Consider the following 25,164-nt stretch of genomic DNA (forward strand, 5'->3'; position numbering starts at 1 on the left):
GCCATATATGGGTCATTCTTCTTTGTGTTATTATTATTATTATTATTATTATTTTTTTTATATATAATTAATACTATATACAAAATATATACACTTCATTCAGGGTGGTTAACTGTGATGTTAACTCTCCCCCCACTAAACAATGACTCCAAATTAGCAATTCTTGCATGCATTCTGTGCATGGCCAACAGCAATACTGCAACCACAATGCAGATAATTATAAAGACAGAAGGTGCTTGGCTATACACATAATATGGGTTGAACATACTCAAACTCAAATCTTCCCAGGGCTTCATTGTTTCATTGATCAGCTGCATAGTTTCAAACTTAGGTGAAGTCAGCTTAATACTTGTGCTCATGTTTAAGTCCATATCAGGCAGTGGGTGGAAATGTTTGTGTGTATGATTGAGGATGGCGTAGTGATTGATGGTGGAAAAAGTAGACATGGATGGTGTAAATACCGCACAGTAGTCTGGTGCTATGTATAATCCTGAGGCTGATGTATGAGATGGTGGTATATCTGGACAGACTATGTAAACTGATGTGTTATGAGGGAAATAAAAAAACTGCGAGTGTCCAATGCGTTGATGGTGTACAAGTTTATCTGGAGCAAAAGTGAAGTTGCAATGATGATGAATATTGTTATTGCTGATGATAGCCATTTCACAAGGGACCGTATCAGTAGGCTGAAACGTGAAAATGTACGCAGGACAAAGATGAACAGCATGTAAGGATGTGCGGCACTTTCGCTCAATCGTTGACTCACTTGCGAAAGTGACAGTGTCTCGTCTCTTGGAGACCATGATGAGTTCGGTGTCTGTGTTGATGTTGATGATGACTAAAGTGTTGTTGTTTCTATAGGGGAAGGGGTGTATTTGGTATACTGTGAACAGGTCTTCCGTGATGAATGGTACATGAACTATCACTGATGTTGGTGTTAGTGCTGCTTCCAAGTACGGGTAATATTGCATAAATTCCCTACTGCGGAACAATGGCTTCAATTTATGTTTATGTATGCCTTGACTAACTATCTGACGTAGCTCATGAACTGGGAGTAAGTCATTTGTGATCTTGCCATCACCAGCATTCGAAATTCCTTGCATAAGTGCCCTGAAATGATCTCTAGTGTTCTCTAATTGTAGTAGAATCGTGTCAATATGTTCTGTGATGATGGAGAAGTGCTGGAAAAGGGTAACGTTACCCTCCAAGTCATTTATTTTATCTATACTCTCGAGAGCTACGTTTTCTGCTTGTTTCAGATTTTTCACAATTGTTTTCATTGCCGAGTTCTGTCCTGTGATGAATTTATCTTGGTATGTTAGTACCTGAGCTATCTTATTAAATTTTTTGTTTATTTCTTTAAGGTCATCCTCTGTAGCCAATCCAAAGATGTTCCCAAGAATTGCGCCGCCCAGATCGAACAAACCGCGCTTTTGGCGAGTACGTGTGATGTTGTTCCTGTCGCTCAGCACCTCTGTTCCATAAGATGGGAGATCTTGGATCATGACGAGCATAGTTGACTTCGCCTGTTCTAGTTTCCATTTCGCTAACTTCACCATTTCATCCACTTCCTTGGTGATATGTGATTGTGAAACATAATTCCCTATCTTGAAGTCCAGAGTTCGCATCGGCGTCGCAAGTCTTTCTATATAAGTAGGTAAGTCATACAAGTAATCTAGACTTATTTCAGTACTCATGACGTCCTTGACGATTGTAGTCGTGGCCGTTGGAGCTATGAGGCATCCTTGTCGTACTATATGCTTGGGGTCTAGGTGCGCATATACCCTTACTATGTATAGGAGAATCCATAGCATAAGTCCCTTCATCGTAACCTACCGAAAAAAAATCTATTAATTTCCTATAAAGCTGTGGTTGATGATAGTGATGATGTGCGTTACGGTTGGCTGTTATTTCATTTATAGAAGGAGTTTAAATCGATATTTAATTCTCGTAAATGATGTACTGTAGATTTCATTGGAATAGTTGCACCTATGTTCGATTGTTTGGTATATGACCTTAATTTCTTTTTGTAATCATTGTTGTGTTCTTGCTTGGTTTCTTGAGGTACGTTCACCTGTTCGGTTGTATCCGAGGCTGAATAATTATGTGATAATTCCTTTGAAACTCGTTTTAAATGGTCAATATGAACTTGTTTTTCCTCGCCACTTGAAAGTGACTTAATTAAAACTTTGTTTGCCTTTATGTTAATTACTCTGTATGGGCCCTCAAATTTAGGGGATAATTTATTGTCTCTCGTATGAATGACTCCGTAAACAATGTCTCCTAAGCTGATAGGTGAATCTTTTGCCTTTTTTGTTAAATGCCTCCGTCATTTCTTCCTTGGACATCGTTAATTGTTTTTGCACTCTTTTGTGAATGTCCTGGAATTCACGTAAACGGAGTTTAGAGTAATCATCGTAATTGTATATAGGCATGCTGTCACCTTCTAGGAGCTCATATGGTAATTTTTTATCTGTGCCATATATAATGAAATGTGGTGTGTCACCAATGGATTTATTTATAGACCCATTAATGGAGGCCTCTACTCTGGGAATCCAATCATCCCAGCTTGCATAATTTTCACTGAGAATGTGTCGTAGCACATCTAATACCTTTTTATTTTGTCTCTCTACCAACCCATTCGATGCTGGGTGATAGGCCAAAACGTTAACCTTTTTGATGTTGTATTGTTTACATATTTCTTGTAAGATCTCAGAATTAAATTCTCCTCCATTATCACTTATTAGTACCTTAGGGGTAGTAAAGCGACATATTACATTATCTGTTATTGCCTTTGCTACTGTCTCTGCTGTCTTATCTTTAATTGGAGCTAAAATGACATAACGGGAAAAATGATCCGTTGCTACGAATAAGTATAGGTTATTATTGTATGATAATGGCATCTTGAGTAAATCAACAGCGACAACGTCCCATGGTTGATGTGGTACTGGGTAATTACCCATCGGTGCAGGTGTGATTGGGTATCCTTTGTGTTTCGCACATGATTCGCATCTGTCTATATGATTGTGTATATCTCTTCGTAATGAAGGCCAGTAATATAATAGCTGGGCTTGGTTGAATGTCTTATCCTTTCCAGGGTGTCCTGCATGTGGGCTGTCGTGTATCATTCGTAATACCTGGGGTATCATGTCATTAGGTACTACCAACTGGTTAGTATTTCTTTGGCGTTTTGGTTGTTTAGAGTTAATTTTGTATAATGTATTATTGACCATTGTGAATTGTTCAAGTGGGACATGAAGTTTGGGTAATTGTATGTCATCTCCACTTTCTAACTTGTATATTACTTTTGACCATACTGGGTCAAGTCTTTGTGCCTTTGCGATATCCTCGTGGTTTGGGATATTTCCTTTGAGATCTAACGCCGCGACCTGAATTGTGTTCGGGTTCCTAGATAATGCGTCAGCTACTATATTCATTTTACCTTGTATATAATGTATTTGTACATTGTAGTTTTCAACTGTACATTTCCATCTTGCTCTCCTCCCAGAAAGGAGTTTTTCTTTAAACATACCCACCAGTGGTTTATGGTCGGTGAATAAGTGGATTTCGTAACCATATACCAAATCTCGAAACTTTTGTAATGCAAAAATCACTGCAAGTGCCTCTAAGTCTGTAGTGCTATAATTTTTCTCCGCACCTCTTGTCTGTCTGCTGGCAAATGCAATTGGTTGATTCTTTCCTCTTTTATCTTCCTGCATCAGTACAGCCCCTAATCCTTTAACTGATGCGTCTGTACAAATAAGAAATGATTTCGTGTAATCTGGATATGCTAAACAAGGTGCATTCGTTAGTTTAATTTTTAGATTGTTAAATGCCCTTTTTGTTCTTCTTCCCATTGGAATACAGCATCTTTTTTGAGTAGTTGGAATAGAGGGAAGGCTATATGAGAGAACTGTGGTACGAAGGACCTATAGTACCCAGCCAGACCTAAAAATTGTCTAACTTCGTCAGTCGTAGTGGGTTCAGGAAAATCTCTCACTGCCTGTATTTTGTCATCAGTGGTGTGAATACCATCAGAGCTTAATTTGTGGCCTAAGAAATTTATTTCCTTAAAGCAAAATTTGCATTTAGAAAGTTTAATTTTTAATCCAGCATCACTAAGCTTTTGTAAGAGTAAGTCTAATTTCCTGAGATGATCCTTAATATTCTTCGTTGCGATAATAATATCGTCAAGATAAACAAATATTCCTTGTCCTAAAATTCCGGACAATTCGTAATTCATAAGACGCTGGAACGTACCGGGGGCTGTCCTCAGTCCCATTGGCATTCTTGTATATTGATAATGGCCTCTGTTTGTTGAAAAAGGCAGTGTATTTACGTGACTCCTGAGATACCGGAATCTGATAGTATCCGTTTAGGAGATCGATGGTCGAGAATATATTATTCTCAGGACCAATATTCTGTAGAACATCACTTAGCAATGGCATGGGAAATCTGTCAGGGATTGTGTGATTATTTAGTTTACGGTAATCTACTACCGCACGCATTTCTCCATTTCTCTTGGGCACAAAGAAAAGGGGAGCGTTCCACGGAGAAACTGAAGGCTCAATAATTCCAAGCTTTAACATTTCATCGACATACTGATTTGCAAGTGTACGTTGGGAGTGTGGTATGCGATAAGCTGGTACGAAAATTGGTGGTGTTTCTGGGTGCACATTAATCATGTGATTAATCAAGTTAGTACACCCTAATTGTTCTCCGGGCAATGCTACGGTGTCCCTGTGTGTTTCCAGCAGGGTTAACAAATCATTTTCTTCGTCAAATTCACCTGAGTGAATTAAATTCTCTTTTATTCTTTCTCTATCCGTAGATTTGATCTCACTTGTTACTCCACCAATATTTATTTCCTTCACAGGGGCTAAACATTTTTCAATATTAACTATGCAAGTTCCCTTCTTCAACTGAACTTCCCCATTCATGTGATTAATAATGAATATCTGAGTTAGCCCTTCGTCGTTCGTATGACATAATGCGTTTTCTACTGACAATCCCTTTACTTTACATAATTCTTCTAAGACAAGAACAGTACTATTCCGTAATTTGCTCTTTATGGTAACCTTCATGTATGAATTAGGTGGTATAACCAAATCATTAGTGAGATGGGCTGGAAAAATTGATAAATCAGTACTGTTATCTGGGTCACTAATTCTGGAGGATGGGGTTGCTGGTGTAAGTGGATCTATACACTCATCTGTTTGTGTATGTTTGTTAAAGCCTTTAATATTACCAATTCTTTTTGGCTCTCTTCTACCAATCGGTGAGGGCTCTGAAAGTATTTCCTCTATAAATTCATTATCAAAGTCTATTCCATTCATTTGTGGGAGTATAGTTATGTTCTCAGTTCTCATGGATCTTAAGCCCAGTAACATATGAGCTTTAATTGCTAAGTTTTCAACGATATAGAACAATGCAGAGAATGGTCTTGTAGTTTCTGTGAAACTGAGATTTAATCTTATCATACCTTTTACTGTAATCTCTTGACCATCTACTGTGTTTAATTCTAAATCAGCTTCATCCAGAAAAGTTACTTTCTTTTTTATTTTTAAGAATTCTATTTAGTTCTTCATGTGTTATTAAGTTCACTGGAGAGCCTGTATCTAAAAATAAGGAAACGTTTTGATCCTCACATACAGCTGGTATCAAGATACAATCATTTCCCAACATGCCTCCTATGTGAAGTTTAACCTTGTTCTTCTTTACGTTTGTTCGTTTTTTGTCATGACTTGGTCTTCCCCCGATTTGAACATGGACACAATTTTTTCTACTGTTTTGCAATCACTAGTCCAGTGCCCTTGGTATCTATGATGCCTACAGTAAGGACCAAACCCTTGTGTCTTTTGATTATCCTCTTTTGCCTTGATAAAGCATTCATACCTTGTGTGTCCTGGTTTTGCACAGTAATGACACAGAATGGACCTATCCCTTGACTGTGACCTACGAGGTGATTTCCCATAAAAAGTGTTGTTTATAGCGCGAGACCTGCTCGGGCTGCGCGAAAACTTATGAAACTGCCTGTAGGAAGGCGTGTGGGAACGAGGTCTAGGCGTCTTTGTTTGTTTGGGCTGCCTCATTTCAGGTCGCGATCGATTTTGTTCTCTGTTTGGGGTCGGTGTTGATGTTTTCACAGCTGATACTGTCTCAGGTACCCTGATTCTACCAGAATGTGCATGTGTGTCGACCACACCTGCTTTACTGCACTGCATCTCTACCTCGTTCATTAAGTCTAGTAAGCACATTCCCGGGGTGTACGCAATTGTTTTGGCGATCTTCAGGGTTCTATCAGGTAATTTACACAAGGCAGCTACATAACCAATGATGTCCACGACGAGGTCTGGGGACATCTTTCCATCATCTGTTATCCACTTAGAATTCTCCAGAGTAGCTAATAGGGTTCTCTTGATTGTGGAGACATCAGCAGTTATTTCACTGAGCACATGGTTTGTAGTGTGCTCCCTTACAAGATCTACAATTTTATGTAATTCTGGAATTATACCTGGCAAGAAGTTCATACCTCCAGAAAATTTCTTCAGAAATTCAGTTTTAAATTCATCATATGTCCTAGCACGATGTAGCTTATCGGAGCGCAATAAATTGCTTGCTGGACATCTTTCCTGGCTTATGCAAGATGAAAAAATAGCAATTTTCTCTTGTTCATCTAGTATGTGGCGCTTGATGAACATTTGTTCGCACTGACTGATTAATGAAATGACATCAATGCGATCCTTGTCTGTGCCAGAGAATTTTGGGGCAGTCTTATCCTCGTGATACACAAAAACGTGAGGTGTGGTTTTTAGATCAGCAGTATTTGTTTCTTGATTCATATTTAATGATTGCCCTGTTAATTCAACTTGTACGAGTTTATCGTTATGTGAGGGAATGGTAGAATATGTATGACCGGACCGGTGAACCCTGTTAAGTATATTGGCATACGTATTTAAGGCAGCTGCGAAGTCGATACTCTCAACGTCTGAAGGGGTTTCCCACTCATCATCCGAAACTCCCGTATTTGTTTCCTTATCTATAACGTGTGGTGTGGGTTGTACAATGGGTGGGCTGTCTCTTAATTGTGAGTCTGATGTTGTGGCAATTTGTGTGTCATCTGGTATTAACGTGGGTGGTTGCGAAAATATTCCTGTCATTAAGATATGATGTTATGAAATACGCCTCTTGTTTATTTATGTCCTAGCAAACTAGATGATTAAATAAGTTGAATATAGCTAATTTTAGCACTGAGAAGAAATGAGCAAGTATAATTTTACCCACTTGATACAGATCGTAGAGGTGTGTCGATACAAAAGTCGATCTCGGAAGAAAATACAGGTTTGATTGAAGATCTCTTGATAATTCTAGTGGTGTGTTGATGGACGATATTACTCAGGAAACTCCATGGCCTGGTATTTGTAGTGGTTAACGGCTGTCCCAGGCAAACCTCAACATAGAACGTCGAATTTCCAACTTAACTGTGAAAATAAGTGAATATGAGTAGGAGCTATGTGAATAATGAGTAATGAGTAGTGGGTGAGAAGTGCCTGGTGTCAGTCACACGTTGCTTGGCATGGCAGACTCGCGTTGTGATGTCATCTCAGCACATGGTGACGTCGGCTTCCCACACTGGTAGCTGTGGTGAGTGAATGAGTAGCGATGAGTAACTTGAGTGAAGATGAGTTGTGAGTCGTGTCTCACTCTTCGTTTGTTTGTTCCCTTTATTCTATGTGGAAGTTTTCTCTGTCCTTTCTCTAGTGATTTACTCGTTGTGGGATGAAGACTGCCGCTACTTGTAGGTGCGTGTAGAAGATTATACAGACGACGTAGAGTTGTTAATTGTAGTTGATTGTAGATGGCTGTAGTTGATTGTAGATGGCTGTAGACTTTGTAGAACTGAAGCTAACCTTGTAGTCTCGGTTGCTTTTGTAGAAATTTGCTTTTAATTCGGAGACGATGTCCGCAGATTTGCTGGTTTGTCGTTAAGCTACTTGCAAGGCGTCGAGTGATCTCTTGACCTCTGCATCAGCGTAATGATCTGGGAGACGGAGGGGGCAGGAGCTGATATTGTTGGTTGTTGTCAATCTTGATATTTTGTAGGAATTTAATGTTGATTCGTAGACGAGGTTCGTATACGTTCGCTGCTACCAAATGTCATAAAGACTTTGTAGTTACTTGTAGAGAAGTATATTTTAGACTTGTGGTCGAGCGGCTTTTATATCTTGTAGTAGTTTCCCCACCAGATGTCATGTAGTGACGGGAGAGGTAAAGAATAGTATGGGACTATTTTTATTTGTCTTGGAAATATTAAACAGGTATAATAGTATAAGTCCTGGGTAGCTACCTCCCTGTCTCGCTATCTCTCTCTCTCTCTCTGTTCTAAGGCTAATCTCCGTCTCGACCTCTCTCTAGGGTCGCTTGTCTCCTTCTAAACTCTCTTTCCTAAAATCTGGTGTAGTAGGGTGTGTGTGTCACGTATGTTCCTCATGGCAACAGAACTTTCTCACGAGAGGACTGCTGACAGCTAACTGCATCATCTCCTTACTGGCCGCTGTCGTCAGCTTTCCTCCGTGTAAGCGTTTAGCGCTGCTCGCTTCTCGCAAACACAACACCTTCTCATCATTTGACTTCCTGCTTCTATCTGTCTCTCTATCTATCTATTTATCTATCTATCTATTACCTGAGTCAGACTGGAGGATTAATTTGACTGAAAACCAAGGAGACTCATTCCTACCTCATATCAATAACTCATCGCAATTCACTCAACCACGCTTAGTATTCAGGTTAGGAGAGTGACCCAGTTCCGTTAGATGAAGACAAACTGACTGTAATTGGACTCATAAAATAATCATCCTCGTCCTCCTTCTCCTCCTCTTATTTTCCCTCTCTCTCTCTCTTTTTTTGCTCCTGTTTTTCTTCTACTGAGCCTTATATTAATCGTTTTCGTTTCCTTTCCTCCTTTTCATCTCTTTTCTTCCTTTTCCTCCTCTACTGAGCCTCGTATGTCCTGTATTTCAGATCATCCTGGCCATCTGGGTTTACTGCTCAGCCCTCGCCCTTCCTCCCTTCTTCGGCTGGAGCTCCTACGTGCCTGAAGGTGAGTCGAAGGAGCTGTATTTATAAACTTCCTTGAGCTTAAGCCCTATTGTAGAGAGAATACGTTAAACTACACAATAAAATCCGAGAAGTAAATCCGCTTGATGCTGTGTGTAACTGTGTATCACTTTTGGAAGCGAGAAAAGAATTTGACTCCCCAACATATGTGCCCGTTGTTGCATATATGGAGAAAATATATAAATCTACTCTCTCCACGACAACCTGAATTAAAAAAATATGCTTGATGTTACGTAGATCCCCCTATTAGGCTGGTCAAAGGTAGAAATATGCAAGCTAGTTTAGGAATAGCGCTCCATTCGAATGTCACTTGGCGTATCTTGTGTGTTGCGGGGACAGCTCAGTTTGTTAGCGCTCCATAAGAAAGTCAGCTGGTGTACCTTGTGTTGCGGGGACGGCTCAGTGTGCTGGTGAGGGGGTCGATGTGGGAGTAGGAGGTAAATAAACAAAGGGCATTGATATCGCTGACTTTAGCCGTTCCTGCAACACACAAGAAATCGCCCTGTGGATTGGCAGTGGGGATAGGGAATAAATAAATAAAGGGCATTGATAACGCTGACTTTAGCCGTTCCTGCAACACACAAGAAATTGCCCTGTGGATATGGCAGTGGGAGAAGGGAATGACTAAATAATGGAGGGCAGACATTGGTAACGCTGGCTTTAGACGTTCCAGCAACACACGAGAAAACGCCCTGCGCAGTGGAAGACAAATGGCATTCATAGATCACCTTGTATAAGCCTGAGGAAGGGAACAGAGCGAAGAAAACATGAAAACAAAAGGAGACGAAAAGACAACACTGGGAACACCGCCACATATATTATACCCCAAACGGACTGTATCCCTGTGGCCTCGTCTTCATTTCAACCTCTCCAGCCTGGCGATGTCTTCTCTAAGTTATACCAGAGAAGGAGAGAGGCTTTTCAAACTGGGGAGGTCAGACATTGCCCTTCTAAATTTTGGGCTGAAGTTTTTGGCCAAGATAAACAAACTGGCAAATGTACAACGGAAGCGAGTAGGAATATTTAATAGGTCGTGGAGTCGGTGGCAAGTTTTTCACCCACTGGGATACAAAGCCACTAAATTACTCAGGTTATCACAGTTGCCTCCCCTAAACGTTGCCCTTCGTACTCTACTCTTTACCTTGTTGCCCTACGTACTCTTTACCTTGTTGCCCTACGTACTCTTTACCTTGTTACCCTACGTACTCTTTACCTTGTTGCCCTACGTACTCTTTACCTTGTTACCCTACGTACTCTTTACCTTGTTACCCTACGTACTCTTTACCTTGTTGCCCTACGCACTCTTTACCTTGTTACCCTACGTACTCTTTACCTACCAACCCTTTAAAGTGGATGGATATGAGCCACACACAGACACACAGACACACAGACACACACACACACACACACACACACACACACACACACACACACACACACACACACACACACACACACACACACACACACACACACTCTCTCTCTCTCTCTCTCTCCACACCAGACTTCGAACCTTGGCGATAAAAGGTCGGCAGATTTCCAGTCGAAAAAACTAGCTACTCAGTGACCGCGGCTTAGCAGAAAATGGCCAACTTTGTAACTAAACCCCTGCTTATTTTGCACCAGGGTTGATGACGTCCTGCTCCTGGGACTACATCAGCAGAAGCAGCAGTAACCGCGCCTACTATGTGTACCTGCTGGTCGGGGGCTTCGTGCTGCCCGTGTCTGCGATCGTTTGCTGCTACTCCTACATCCTGATGGCCCTATTTCAACACTCGAGGGTCCTGCTTTCTCACGCTACTCCCAGGTCAGCACTTAGCGATTTTTTTCTTGTGTGTGTGTGTGTGTGTGTGTGTGTGTGTGTGTGTGTGTCTGCTCGTCTGTCTCTGCCACTGTCTTCCCTCCCTTTGTGTGTGTGTGTGTGTGTATCTTGGTCTGTCTGTCTGTCTCTCGTTCAAAATGGTACACACAGACACAGACACACACACACACACACACACACACACTCTCTCTCCCTCTCTCTCTCTCTCTCTCCCCACCCAAAGAAAAATAGGGTTAATGTGAAAATGTCCTGTTGTGTGTGTATATTAAATAAATGGGAAAAAATATCACTGTCTTTGAGGGTAATTAGCAAAAAAAAAAAAAAAAAAAAAAAATGTTTATTCTTCAGGTCCACGTCAACGCGAAGGACGGACCTACGGACGGCTCAGATGGTGCTGACGCTGATCCTGCTGTTCACGATCAGCTGGAGTCCGTACGCCACTGTCAGCTTCATCGGTCAGTTCGGTGACGTGCGGCTGCTGACTCCCTGGGTGTCGGCGCTGCCAGCCCTCTTCGCCAAGGCCTCGGTCATCTACAACCCCATCGTGTACGGCATGAGCCACCCACACTTTCGGTCGTCACTGCAGCACCTGTTTTCCAGCGTGGCGTCCACACACCAACAGATGCACTACAAACCCTCCACTGCAGCGCGTCATGTCTCCGTTAACTCAGTGCTGGCGCTGCCTGGGGACTCGCCTCACAGGACATGGCAGTCTGAGGTGACGCCAGTACCACGCTACCTGGCCGCCATCACTGCACGACCCAACTCCATGGGTGCCACGGCTTCCATCCCCCTGGCCACTGCAAATGGTGAGTCCTGGACATGTCTGCTGGCTCCAGATCCCACCACCATACCCAGTGGCGACAGTGCCAACCTGTCTGAGCCGGATCTCTTCAGGCACGATGACCGCATCATCCCGGCTCACTTCATCACCTACTGTACATACCACAGAGAGAAGCGACGGTTTCTTCGCTCAGCACTCTTCTGTTCTGAGTCGTCGTTGGAGCGATACGACCGTCGTGTCAACCCACAACGACCACAACGTCAGGCGTATGTGGGTGGGGGCGGGGGTTTGCTGCCCACCACTACGCCTAATTGTGTGCTTGAGCAGACTGGCCCCACCACCTGGGACCATGTGGCTCTCCTCACCCCCTCACTGCCCCTCAACACAGACTCCGCCAACGTATCGGTGGGATCAGCCTCACCTGACCCTGGGCGGCCTGCGTCAACCATCTGCTCCCGAAGCCCCAGACTCTCACTCTCAAAACTCACCGTAAGTAGACCACAATACAGCACTTACACCAGAGCCAAGGTCATGAATCACGTTGACCTCAAATTAGAACGTATAATCAACATAGCACCAGAAGGCAATCATCAGTACTTGCCATAACATTAAATATAGTAGAGAGAAAAGTGGATATGTTAATAGCAACCCAGTGATTGCGTAAGATAAGCTGTTTTGTGGAAATTTACTGATGGTATTGTCATTAATGTTAAGCCAATAATTATGTGACGATAATGTCGAAAGTACAAGGTGAATCAGAAATACTTAAGACAACCGTAGATGGAAAACTAAGGAGGCAAGTTCGTGATAACCGCGTAATACTTAAGGTAACTACTTAAGGTAACTGTGTGGTATTTTTTTTTTTTTTCAGCAGACGAGCCGAGGTAAGCGACACACCAATTGCTGCCAGTGTGCGGCGGGGGAGTTAGCCCAGACGGTCACTGTAGCCACCATGAATAGTAGCTGGCGTCGTTCCTCCACCATCCACGTGTGTCTGAGGGGAAATCTACACCAGTATGTGGATGTCTAGCACCACCACCACGCCTCCATGCCCACTCTCAGCCTAAGCCCTCGACATCAGCTCTCAACTTCAGCACCATCCCTCGTTCCTTGACATCAGCTCCCAACTTCAGCACCATCCCTCATTCCTTGACATCAGCTCTCAACTTCAGCACCATCCCTCATTCCTTGACATCAGCTCTCAACTTCAGCATCATCCCTCATTCCTTGACATCAGCTCTAAACTTCAGCATCATCCCTCATTCCTTGACATCAGCTCCCAACTTCAGCACCATCCCTCATTCCTTGACATCAGCTCCCAATTTCAGCACCATCCCTTACTCTTGACAGGCGAAAGTAACCTCTGACATCAATTTCACTTTCAAGACAACTCTCAGCCTCAATGTCTACCCCTATTCTTAACATTAACTTTCAGGCTCACTTCATACCTTCAGACTCTCTCCATCTTCACCTCCGCCACAATGCTGGGTTAATTTTCATATCAATTGCCACACCTCAGTTTCAAGAGCCAATCCCATGCGTGGAAAGACGGCATAGGTAAGAGCTGTCCCCCCACGCTGGAGATGTGTAGGAAAACTGTGGATTCATCTCATAGGGGCACTTGTTTACGTGCGATCGATGGGTCTGGGCTAGGCATGACAAGGGTAGAACAACATCGACAACAAGCAACAAGAACATCCCCATCACCCACATACTGGCCCACACATAGTCACATCCCCCACATGCACACTGACAACTTGCATCATCCTTCGACATTATGGCAACAACGAACATCATTCTTCATCAGTATGGCAACTTCTAGCATCCTTCATCACTATGGCAACTTTTAGCATCATCCTTCATCACTATGGCAACTTTTAGCATCATCCTTCATCACTATGGCAACTTTTAGCATCATCCTTCATCACTATGGCAATTTTTAGCATCGTCCTTCATCACTATGGCAACATTATCATCATCCTTCATCACTATGGCAACGTCTAGCATCACCTTTCATCATTATGGCAACTTCTAGCATCATCCTTCATCACTATAGCAACTTTTAGCATCATTCATCACTATGGCAACTTATAGCATCACCTTTCATCACTATGGCAACTTTTAGCATCATCCTCATCACTATGGCAACATTATCATCATCCTTCATCACTATGGCAATGTCTAGCATCACCTTTCATCACTATGGCAACTTCTAGCATCACCTTTCATCACTATGACAACTTTTAGCATCATCCTTCATCACTATGGCAACTTTTAACATCATCCTTCATCACTAGGGCAACTTATAGCATCACCTTTCATCACTATGGCAACTTTTAGCATCATCCTTCATCACTATGGCAACTTTTAACATCATCCTTCATCACTATGGCAACTTTTAGCTTCATCCTTCATCACTATGGCAACTTTTAGCATTATCCTTCATCACTATGGCAACTTTCAGCATCACCTTTCATCACTATGGCAACTTTTAGCATCATCCTTCATCACTATAGCAACTTTTAACATCATCCTTCATCACTATGGCAACTTTTAGCATCACCTTTCATCACTATGGCAACTTTTAGCATCATCCTTCATCACTATGGCAACTTTTAACATCATCCTTCATCACTATGGCAACTTTTAACATCATCCTTCATCACTATGGCAACTTTTAGCATCACCTTTCATCACTATGGCAACTTTTAGCATCATCCTTCATCACTATGGCAACTTTTAACATCATCCTTCATCACTATGGCAACTTTTAGCTTCATCCTTCATCACTATGACAACTTTTAACATCATCCTTCATCACTAGAGCAACTTTTTGCTTCATCCTTCATCACTATGGCAACTTTTAGCATCATTCATCACTATGGCAACTTTTAACATCATCTTTCATCACTATGGCAACTTCTAACCTCACACACCATCCATTTCAACAGGTCATCGATTTTCTATACCCCTTTTACTCTAACTTGGCCTAAAATTTCCGTCTCTCCATCTTGAATACCGGTTTCATGGCTTAACATTAGGCTATGATGCTAGTCACGAAGAGGTGCTATGGAAAGGAGCGTAGAGCCTTAGCACTGTCTCTCCCTGTCACTGAGCTTCGTGAAATAAGGTACAAAAAGACGAAAATCTGGGCCAAGTTAAGGTGAAAGAGGGATATGACCTCAGCTTTAGGAGTAAGGCTCACTGTTAGGTCTCTCAAGTGTGAAAGTGTGAGTGAGATGAGCTTTCTTTATCACTGAGCTTTGTGTATCATGGAGCTTTGTTTATAAATAGTCATGCAACGAATAAGACACAGTACAGTAGGTGGGCAAAATCAGTGGCTGCTGGTTTTCGAACTGTCTGTACTTTTGTGTGCTACTGTACCATTATCCATTATATCATGAAGAGTATCAAGAGTATGGATTTAGAAGAATAACTATCTACCTGTTTACCTATCTGCCTATCTATCTGCCTGTCTGTCTATCTCTCTATCTATCCATCTATCCATATGAAATGTCCTCTACTGTTAACTTTCAAAGAGGTGAAGCTTACAGTAATGAGACTAAATCAGATTAAGTATATTTTTCTGCTTTCCACAAACGAGCTATATCCCTACAAGAAAACCATAGCATACAGTGGCCTTCAAGTTAAAAATATGGTTTGAAAATTATAATCCACGTACGCCAGCCTTCTATACTACTGTTACTCTAACTTGGCCCAGAGTTTTGTCATTTTGCAGCTTATACCACAGAGCATAGGGACAGAAAAAGACAATACTGCAGCTCTCCATCCTTTCCACGGCGCTTCTTCTTGACTAGCATCATGTTCGAAGGTTAATTTTGACTCTCCCCACCTGTGATGGAGGAGGCATTAAGAAACTGGTCTGTCCTTGCGTGCGCGCTTGTGTGCGTGGGTCCGTGCGTCCGTAACACTCTTGTGGTAGCGATATCTTCTGAGCCTATGGACGGATATCCACCAAACTCTTCTCAGTGATACAGTATGAAGGGACGATGAATTGATTAGGTCAGCAAGGTTAATGGGTCAAAGGTCAAGGCCATATGGGGTCGACTTAGTTTGATTTTAGTCTAATTTCAACCCACAATGAACCCTGTCATGGAGGTTGTATGGCGAGTCTGTGTGCAAGGCTTGGCGGAGAGTACCGAGAGATGTTTTGCGTTGACAGCTCGTGGCCCAAGTTTTCGGTATTTCATTTATTATTATAGCTCAACAGTCAAGGTGGAGGGATGACAATTTTAGGCCAAGTTAGAGTAAAAGGGGTATAGTAGGTATATTACACTCTATTCACTAATTGCCCCTGTGATATCAGTGTTTGCCTGTCAGTGATATACAACCCAGATGCTCCCAGGCCTCCACTAAATTTACTCTGCTTCAGTCCAGTTCATGCTGGTGGGTGAAATCTATAGGATAATCGATTTTTGAAGCTAAAATTCTGCCATTAGACGGTATTAATGCCTTTTATATTTACCGATCATTATCTCTGTGTAATTTTTTGATTTGTTAAGCTTCCTTCAAAGATGTAGAGTCGACATAGCTCCAAGTTCCTCCCCAAGTGTTTTGAGTGAGTTGGTAATTATTGTTCCCCTTTTTTCCATGACCTTTAGATGCCCAAGTTATTAAACCTGGAAGAGCAGAGGTGAGTGCAAGCCTCCACCTGTAACAATCAAGTTCAAAACACCTGTGAACATAGAAAATCGTTCAATTGTGTTTCTTTTTTCCTATGGTCATCAAGGAGGTACCTGGGACAGTGTCTGTGTAAAGTGGAGGTCTAGCTACAGTTTCCGACGTTTATGTATCACGATTACTTGGTCATCTCAACTAATATTCAACACTTTCATTCATATCAGTGCCACCAACAAACATGTGATTATCTCAAGGTTGTCAGCTGTTCCAAATGCTAACCCTCTGCTACACACTCATGCTGTCCCAGGCTCATTTGTTGCCAGCTGTACAATCGCCTTCATTTATAAATATTACAGGGTATGGTGTGCTGGAGGTTGTATGTGGCGCTAGTGGATTCATGTCTCACGTCTGTTGTAAAAGCCATGTTATAGCGTTCAGGCCACAGCTTGCCGTGAGATGTAAACACACTGGTGCCACATAAGACTCCCAACACACCACCGCCTGAAGTACTTACATTGATAACACTTTTTTTTTTCTCTCTCTATCATGTAATCCAGTTATATGAAAAAATGTGCGGTATATCTTCCAGTTTGTGCACTCACGTATGCTAATACCGTACGTGCCACAGTCTCTTACCAAACAGGGTTCACCTACCTAATGCGCGTCCATACCTAAAGCTTGCTGGTGCGGGTGGTTGTGGGAGGAAGATTTGTATTACTGTGATCCATACATGTGGCCCCATTGGACTTAGGCAGGTGGGCAAGGGAAACGTCTATGGGTGACAAACAATGCAGAACTCTTGCCTGGAAACACCCGTGCCAGTAAGCAACTGGTGTGGAGGCAACCGAACATAGCCAAACTGGTGGACTGTGCTACGGTGTCGTCTCTCTTCATCACTGTCAGCGGTGTTTAGGGAGAGAGACAGTGCCAGTTTCTCTGTAATATTTGTTAATGATTTGCAAACGAGCTTCATTTTGTCAGGAGTCCTACCACAGTACAAGACAACCGGTAACAAATCACCACTTAGTACTGCCACGTGAAGTAGCTAGTAAGTTAGAGTAGCATCCCCTCCAGGTTTTGAGTTCTAGTTTCGTTCAGTTTGATAAAGTGTCATGATGATGGTGATAATGATGATGATATACGAAATGAATGACGTGTCCAGTTGTGTCTGCTTTAACACCCTTATCACGTTAAGGCAGTTTCGTAGTTTAAAATGCTTCTAAAGACGATTTTATTTACCTTCGGAGAGCCACCAGGAAATTAAGGGATTTACAGAGGCTGTATCAAATCCCTCCAGTTTTACATGTCTATCTGAACACCGTAACATGGCAAAAATTAATGCTACTGGATTCTAAGTACCAAGTGAAGAAGACAGTCATAAAGGGTTAATAAAATCGTCAGTAGATAGGCAACCTAAGTAAAAAAAATGCCTGTAGGGTTTAATGTTCGCCTTGTGCCAGGAAGAGCATTGGAAACTGACTGGAAAATACTGGAATGCTCTTGAGGAATGCACCCCCCCCTCCAGTGTCTCCTTCACAGGCAGGCTTCAGTTTTGCATAATGTGTTTGTGGCTGATCCATTGCAGCAATTGGGTAAGTTGGGTGGGAAGGAGGCAGGATAGAGGTTGATTTCTTTAATATCTCTAGGAGCTACACTGTCTGACTTAGGATGAGTTGGATGTTGCACGATACATTGCGAGACCTTCAGCTCCATCCTATCAGCTCTACCCTGTGCTCCCAGTCAGTGTATAGAGCTGTGTTTGTACTCGACTCGATGGATCGCTTTACGTGAGACATGCTATGGAATCCAAGTAATTAGGAACGTTCTGGAAAAAAAAAAATTATATATATATATATAGGTTTGTTTATAGTGCTCAGGTATTCCAGTCTGTTTGTAAATGAGGAAGTAAATTGGAAACTGTACTTCTGAGATGGGAATAACACACGTTCAGTTTTAACACATATCATTCACATTTATATTTCATGTCCATTGTTTAATCATCTTTATATATATTACTGATTTTATTTATGTTTTTTATGTGTACTGTTAATTCTCCATTACCATTTTCACAATAGCATCATTACCCTAGTGAATAATATAAATCAGTAATTCACCGTTATTCAGGGAATTGATGGTTAGACTGTTATGCCACGTGTCTTTCTTAAACTAATTGACTTTTGCATGACTTTGGAAGCAGGAAATTGGTCTATAATATTTTGGGGACATTTTCCGGGAAGTCAACTTTTACATCAGTTCATTTATTTATTTATTTATTTTTACCACTGACCACGAGTGACGGTGCAGCGTATGAGTCGAAGGATGAAAGAGAGGCAAGAGAGGGGAGCGAATTTTTGCAGTTGAGTGTACAATAAAAAAAAATATATTCACCCAAAGTCTTAAAATACTTATTAATTATTTTTAGGACTCTATTTTAGGGCTCTGTTTACTATTATTTTAGGGCTATTTATTATTATTTTAGGGCTTTATTTATTATATTTTAGGGCTCTATTTATTATTATTATTTTAGGGCTCTATTCATTATTATTTTAGGGTGTTATTTATTGTTATTTTAAGGCTCTGTTTATTATTATTTTAGGGTTCTGTTTATTGTTATTTTAGGGCTCTATTTATTATTATTTTTAGGGCTCTATTTACTATTTTAGGGCTCTATTTATTATTATTTTAAGACTGTTTATCATTACTCTCTTTTAGGGTTCTAATTGTTATCATTTTGGGGTTCTACTTATTATTTTTTGGGGGGTCCCTTTATTCCAGATTCATTTATTACCTAAATCCTTTATCAGCAACTTAATCAGGTATCATTGGCTGTGAGAATAATTCATACAGATTATCATTCTCAAACCCACTACAATAATTTAAGTAATTTGTAAGTGCGGCTCAGATGGAACAAACTCCAGTACTCTCAATTGTATTACACCATTACACTGTTATATAGCCATGAAAATTAATATATATCTGTGTGAAAACACAAATATATAATCGATAATACAAATACTATGGAAGAGTTTCAGATATTTTTCATAATAATTAGGATTTCATATTGCAAAGTTAGTGAAATTCTTGCCAATTTTTATCCCTGAGAAAATATTATTGAGTCTCAAGATTTAAAAAAATATGGATATGTTTGAGATTTTTTTTTTTCTTACAATTCGAAGTTACAAGTTTGAAGTGGAATTTATGGCGTTAATTCCAATGATAAATTTTTGCAGCGAATTTCACAAAAAATAATTATATATTTGATTTTTTTAAAATTACAATTAGAAGTTTGTATTTTAAAAGTTGGTGGAATTTGGGTTAATGTTCAATGGTAAATTTTATAGCGAATCTCACAAATAATAAATACATGTCTGAGAATTTCGATTAGTAAATAACTCACTATAGACTGAGTAGTGTGTGTAAACGTGACTACATCTGTTAAATAATACAAGATAGGGGAATATCTGTATAACGTTGAATTACAAGAAAGAAGAAAGTAAAGGTTTAGTATTTACCTTCAAACACTCTAACCTGATATAAGGTATTCATGACACCTACTAGTTCTTTGGCACTGTGATTTTATGGATTACTGGATTTAGATTTCACGGATTCAGTTTTTCGAAATGTTATATAGGTTAGGCTAGGATTAAACCGAAAGTAGGCTTGTGAGTCCTAATTTCAACATATAACACTACCACTGTACATCATTTCGAAAAAGTTAATCCGTGAAATTACAGTGTCGGTCCTCCTGTCCCTCTTACCAGTGGGAAGCGATGTCTGGAGGTTTTAGCCATATCAAACCTGTGTTAGGGGATAGGGAATGTCATTTTACTTGAACACGACAGTTTGATTGCGTATCTGGAGTGGGCACACATCTTTTGCATGTGTGTTCGTGAAATGCGTTGGCAGAAATGGTGAAGTGCGTTGTTGAAGTGCGTTGTTGAAGTGCGTTGGTGAAGTGCGTTGATGAAGTGTGTTGAAGTGAGTTGGTAGAAATGTGATTCATCGCCTCAAAGAATCAGAGGCAGAGAAAAATAGCAAAAACTTTTATGAAGGTGTAAGGCATTTAAGACATACATACTGTGGAGTGGGAACATGTGATTGCTGGAGAGTTTATGTTGTAGATGTATGTCTGTGAAGGTATGTTACGTATTTCAAAGTTGTGATTGATTCGAAACATACCGTGAAGCAGTCTCTCGTGCAGATCAGCTTCCCTTCACCCCTCCACGCCAGTCCTCACCCCGCCATCCATGACGTCAGATGCGCTGTTGCCAAACCTAGATGCCGAGAGTGACAGGGCCTCTCGCACGGTGGGGGGGGGGTACTTTCTTTTATGAGTGACTGTACGTGGTGAGTGGTGTACGTGGTGAGTGGTGTACGTGTGAGTGGTGTACGTGTGAGTGGTGTACGTGGTGAGTGGTGTACGTGATGAGTGGTGTACGTGGTGGTATAGGGGTGTTCGTAGTGGTATAGTGAAGTACGTTAAACATAGCTCGTCATTAACATTTACTGGATTCACCGTCTCAGTAAAGAATGCTTGTTTATTGTATTAACAGAGAGAATTATATGTATATACTGATATTACTCGCATTTGTTCATATATTTTACAAATATTTACACAGAGAGATATATAAAACGGTGTTATACAGAGTTAATAATATAATAATTTGTTGATATAGCATAGTTTATGAGAGATTTATATATTTGTTAGAAATGGATGTTCATTTTAATGCTGTGAGTTATTGCAATGGAAGGAATTTATGATAACTTATATAGAGAGTCCTGTTTATCGTAAAAATTTAACAGTTTTAGCCCGACTTGGACGTGGAGAGGCTCTAAGTTGGTCCGAATTTGTTATGAGATATAGCAGTGGTTGTACAGTTGTGGACATAAATATCGATACACTTTTCAGTCGAACCGTTATGAAACCCTTACACAGTATTCTAAAAAGTCTATTGGACTCCTAAGATCATAGCACTGGGTCTCGAAAGTCAGTGTTCACTGTCTCTTTATTTATCGTTCTGGTGTGGATCAGTATTTATGTCCGCGACTGTACAACTGCCGTAAGAAGCCAGGATACTTTTGACGTAAAGATGAATAGTGTCAGTCATAAGCGTCAGACCTCCACATAAGCCAGAGGTCCCCATCATCAGTAAAATATCGTGTTTATCCTATTGTCTCTTTGCTTAAAACTTATGTAATGAAGAAACAGGAAAACATAAGTATCTGATGAGTAATTATGGAATGTCTGTATGGTTAATAGAGTCAGTTAGCCTGCATTCCAAGCTGTAGACTCCAATTACCTGCGTTAGGGGGAGGCTGGACGTGCTGTTATCCTCACGTACCGCATTATCAACCATAAAGCCATAAATTTACAAGATAAGAGATAAGGAATATATAAATCATATCAGCATAGGTGGGGCACTGTCAAAGCCTCACACTGTGCTGAGTTCATTATTTTTGTTGTCTGCGTCAGACATAGTACCTCAGAAGTACATAGTTACTGTACACCACGAAGCAAATGTTATTCTAGTCACTGAGCTTTTGTACTTGAGATGTAAACAGAGCATTGTACTTGAGATGTAAACAGAGCTTTGTACTTGAGATGTAAACAGAGCTTTGTACTTGAGATGTAAACAGAGCTTTGTACTTGAGATGTGAACAGAGCTTGGTACTTGTGAACAGAGATTTGTACTTGGGATGTGAACAGAGCTTTGTACCTGAGATGTGAACAGAGCTTTGTACCTGAGATGTGAACAGGGCTTTGTACCTGAGATTATGAACAGAGCTTTGTCCTTGAGATGTGAACAGAGCTTGGTACTTGTGAACAGAGCTTTGTACTTGAGATGTGAACAGAGCTTTGTACCTGAGATGTGAACAGAGCTTTGTGATGTAACGCTGGAAGTTTGCTCAATAAAAAGAATCTCAGCCCTGACGGATTTATTCATTCCTGCTGAAATATGTAAGATTACGTCGCTTATTTTACAGAGAGGAACCGACAGGACATGAGGACTGACAGCTAGCACACACGGCTGTCAGCTTAAATGGGGCTGTTAGCTTACGTGGGACTGTCAACTCACGCATAGGGCTGTCAGCTTACATATGTGGCGTCGGGAGAGAGAGAGAGAGAGAGAGAGAGAGAGAGAGACTTACGAGCCTGCCTGAAATTCCAGTCAAACGATAAATGATATTAAATGAGTCCAGATTAACGCTTGATGAATTATTATATTTCAATGGATGCTTTTCATATATATATATTTCTGGATTTTGTCTCATTTCATCGGTAAGTGGGAAAAAGGGTGAGGTTTATGATGATGATGATGATGATGATGATGATGATGATGATTTTTGTCATCATCACCATTGTCTTCACTATTATTGTTCTTGTCATGATGATGGTGATGATTATGATGCTGATATCGTGCTCTTGCTGCTGTTGATAATAATAATAATAATAATAATAATAATAATAATAATAATAATAACAATAATAATAATAATAATAATAATAATAATAATAATAATAATAATAATAATAATAACAATAATAAAAATAATAATAATAACAATAATAACAAATCGCAAACAAAACTGAACTAAGAACCAGGGCTTTTCGTCTCAAATGGAAGCTTAAACAGGAACTCCGGGACCACACACAACCATCTCACACTCTGGCCATTCTCTCTCGACAGAGGTTTTTCCAATCAGCGCACACGAGCCTCACTGATTGGGACAGGAGTGCGGATTTTTGCTGAAGTAAAGCAGATACGTATTTCAGCTAGTAAAGCAAAGTTTCGAAGCAGTTCATCTCCACCTGCGTTTCATTCATCTTCATGTCTCGACCCCTATCTTCATTTTTATTTTTACCCTTATTGGCATCATTCTTTACTCTAGCGATCCCTCCATCCGTTCGTTCATCCATCCATCCATCTATTCAACCAGCCATTCATTCATCCATTCATCCATTCATCCATCTGTCCATCCACCCGTCTATTCAACCATCCATCAATTCATCCATCCATCCATCCAGCCACTCCTTGATCAGTCACTGTGAAAACATGGCAAAATAATTCCCTCGTACACACTACATCTTACGGTGCTGTGTACAATGCAAGGATGTAGAACTGCACTGTTACTACTACTACTACTACAACTACGATATATGAGCTTCCTGGTGCTGGAGAGGGACGCCTTCACGTGGTGGCACTGATATAACCTGGCCTCTCAACTACCTGGTCATATAAACATCTCTCAACGACATCCACATCCCCCGAAAGGAGGATGGTGGACTGCAAGAGAAGGGCCTGAAGTCCACTAGGTTCACATTTCAGATGAACCCTGAGCCACAACAACAACAACAGCAACAACAACAACAACAACAACAACAACAACAGCTTCACCCTCTCAGCTCCCAATCTCTGCCTGTTTATTTCTCCTTCTTCTCCCTTGGGCTCCCCCTCCTCCCCTTCTTCCGCCTTCCTGGGTCAACCATTGGTCTTTGTGGTTTTTCCGGGTCAGTCCACAGCCCACGGGGATCGCTTCTGTGGGGAGGGCGAGGCTGGAACACTGTCTCTACTTCCGGGTATGTGCCTACTCAGTGTGGGTCTTGAATGAGTGGGGGAGATGTCATATGTACCTTATAAATATGGAAACTGATATTTATGCCTGTCAGGTGGAGTCAGGGTTCCGAGGGATTGAATGGTGAGTGAATGGGAGTGTGGCCCATTGAGTTGGGTAGATTTTTAATAGTTTCCCCTCCTATCTGATTTTCTCTTGCTCCTTGGACTCTTTCTTACCTCGTTCTTAGCTGGGAAAAGAGAACGATGATGATGATGATGATGATGATGAGGAGGAGGAGGAGGAATATGATGATGACAATGATGATAATGAGAAGAACGGAGAGGTACGATGATGACGATGATGATAATGATGATGATGATGAAAGTAAGGACAGAGAAGTACAATGATGACAGTGATGGTAATGAGAAGAGCGGAGAGGTATGATGATGATGATGATGATGATGATGATGAAAATGATGATAATGAGGACGGAGAAGTATGATAATGACAATGAGGATAATGAGATGAACGGAGAGGTATGATGATGAAGATGATGATGATGATGATATTTACTGGGGCAGAGAGAAAAAAGAAGTAGCATAATTTATCATCCTCATAGTGAAAGCCGTTTTCCAGTATCGCAAATTAGGAATAATCTTTTGCAAATAAAAAAAACAATGCATCAAGAAATACAAAACCCAACCAGAAGCATTTATAGTCTTCCTTATTAAACTAAACGGTAATTTCCAATCCTATTTAGCTCCCTTCTGAGCGTAAGGACACTAGGCTAGGCTGTCGAAGTCCAGAAAAATAGTAAAAATGCAGAATGTTTAATTTAGATTCTGTATTTACCATTTAGTATAAGGTCCAACACACTGGGGAAAATTGAAGGCCAAGGAGGAAGAGTACAACAGGGAAGTAAGCAGGAAGGGTACACGAGAGCAACAAGCAGGAAGGGTACACGAGAGCAACAAGCAGGAAGGGTACACGAGAGCAACAAGCAGGAAGGGTACACGAGAGCAACAAGCAGGAAGGGTACATGAGAGCAACAAGCAGGAAGGGTACACGAGAGCAACAAGCAGGAAGGGTACATGAGAGCAACAAGCAGGAAGGGTACACGAGAGCAACAAGCAGGAAGGGTACACGAGAGCAACAAGCAGGAAGGGTACATGAGAGCAACAAGCAGGAAGGGTACATGAGAGCAGCAAGCAGGAAGGGTACATGAGAGCAACAAGCAGGAAGG

General features: G+C 41.1%; 1 protein-coding gene across 1 annotated transcript in view; it reads left to right on the plus strand.

The window, feature by feature from the left end:
- Positions 1 to 12,753, plus strand: part of LOC145396079 (uncharacterized) — a 102,463-nt gene extending 89,710 nt beyond the window's left edge. The window contains exons 6-9 of the mRNA XM_080269545.1: positions 9,022 to 9,100; positions 10,744 to 10,924; positions 11,288 to 12,212; positions 12,598 to 12,753. Of these exons, the coding sequence (XP_080125671.1) occupies positions 9,022 to 9,100; positions 10,744 to 10,924; positions 11,288 to 12,212; positions 12,598 to 12,753 (1,341 nt within the window). The remainder of the gene's footprint in view (positions 1 to 9,021; positions 9,101 to 10,743; positions 10,925 to 11,287; positions 12,213 to 12,597) is intronic.
- The last annotated feature ends 12,411 nt before the right edge of the window (positions 12,754 to 25,164 follow it).

Source organism: Coenobita brevimanus, chromosome 34 (genome assembly GCF_032717465.1).
Source record: "Coenobita brevimanus isolate Jiangsu-jjx chromosome 34, ASM3271746v2, whole genome shotgun sequence".
NCBI classification, from domain to species: Eukaryota; Metazoa; Arthropoda; class Malacostraca; order Decapoda; family Coenobitidae; genus Coenobita; species Coenobita brevimanus.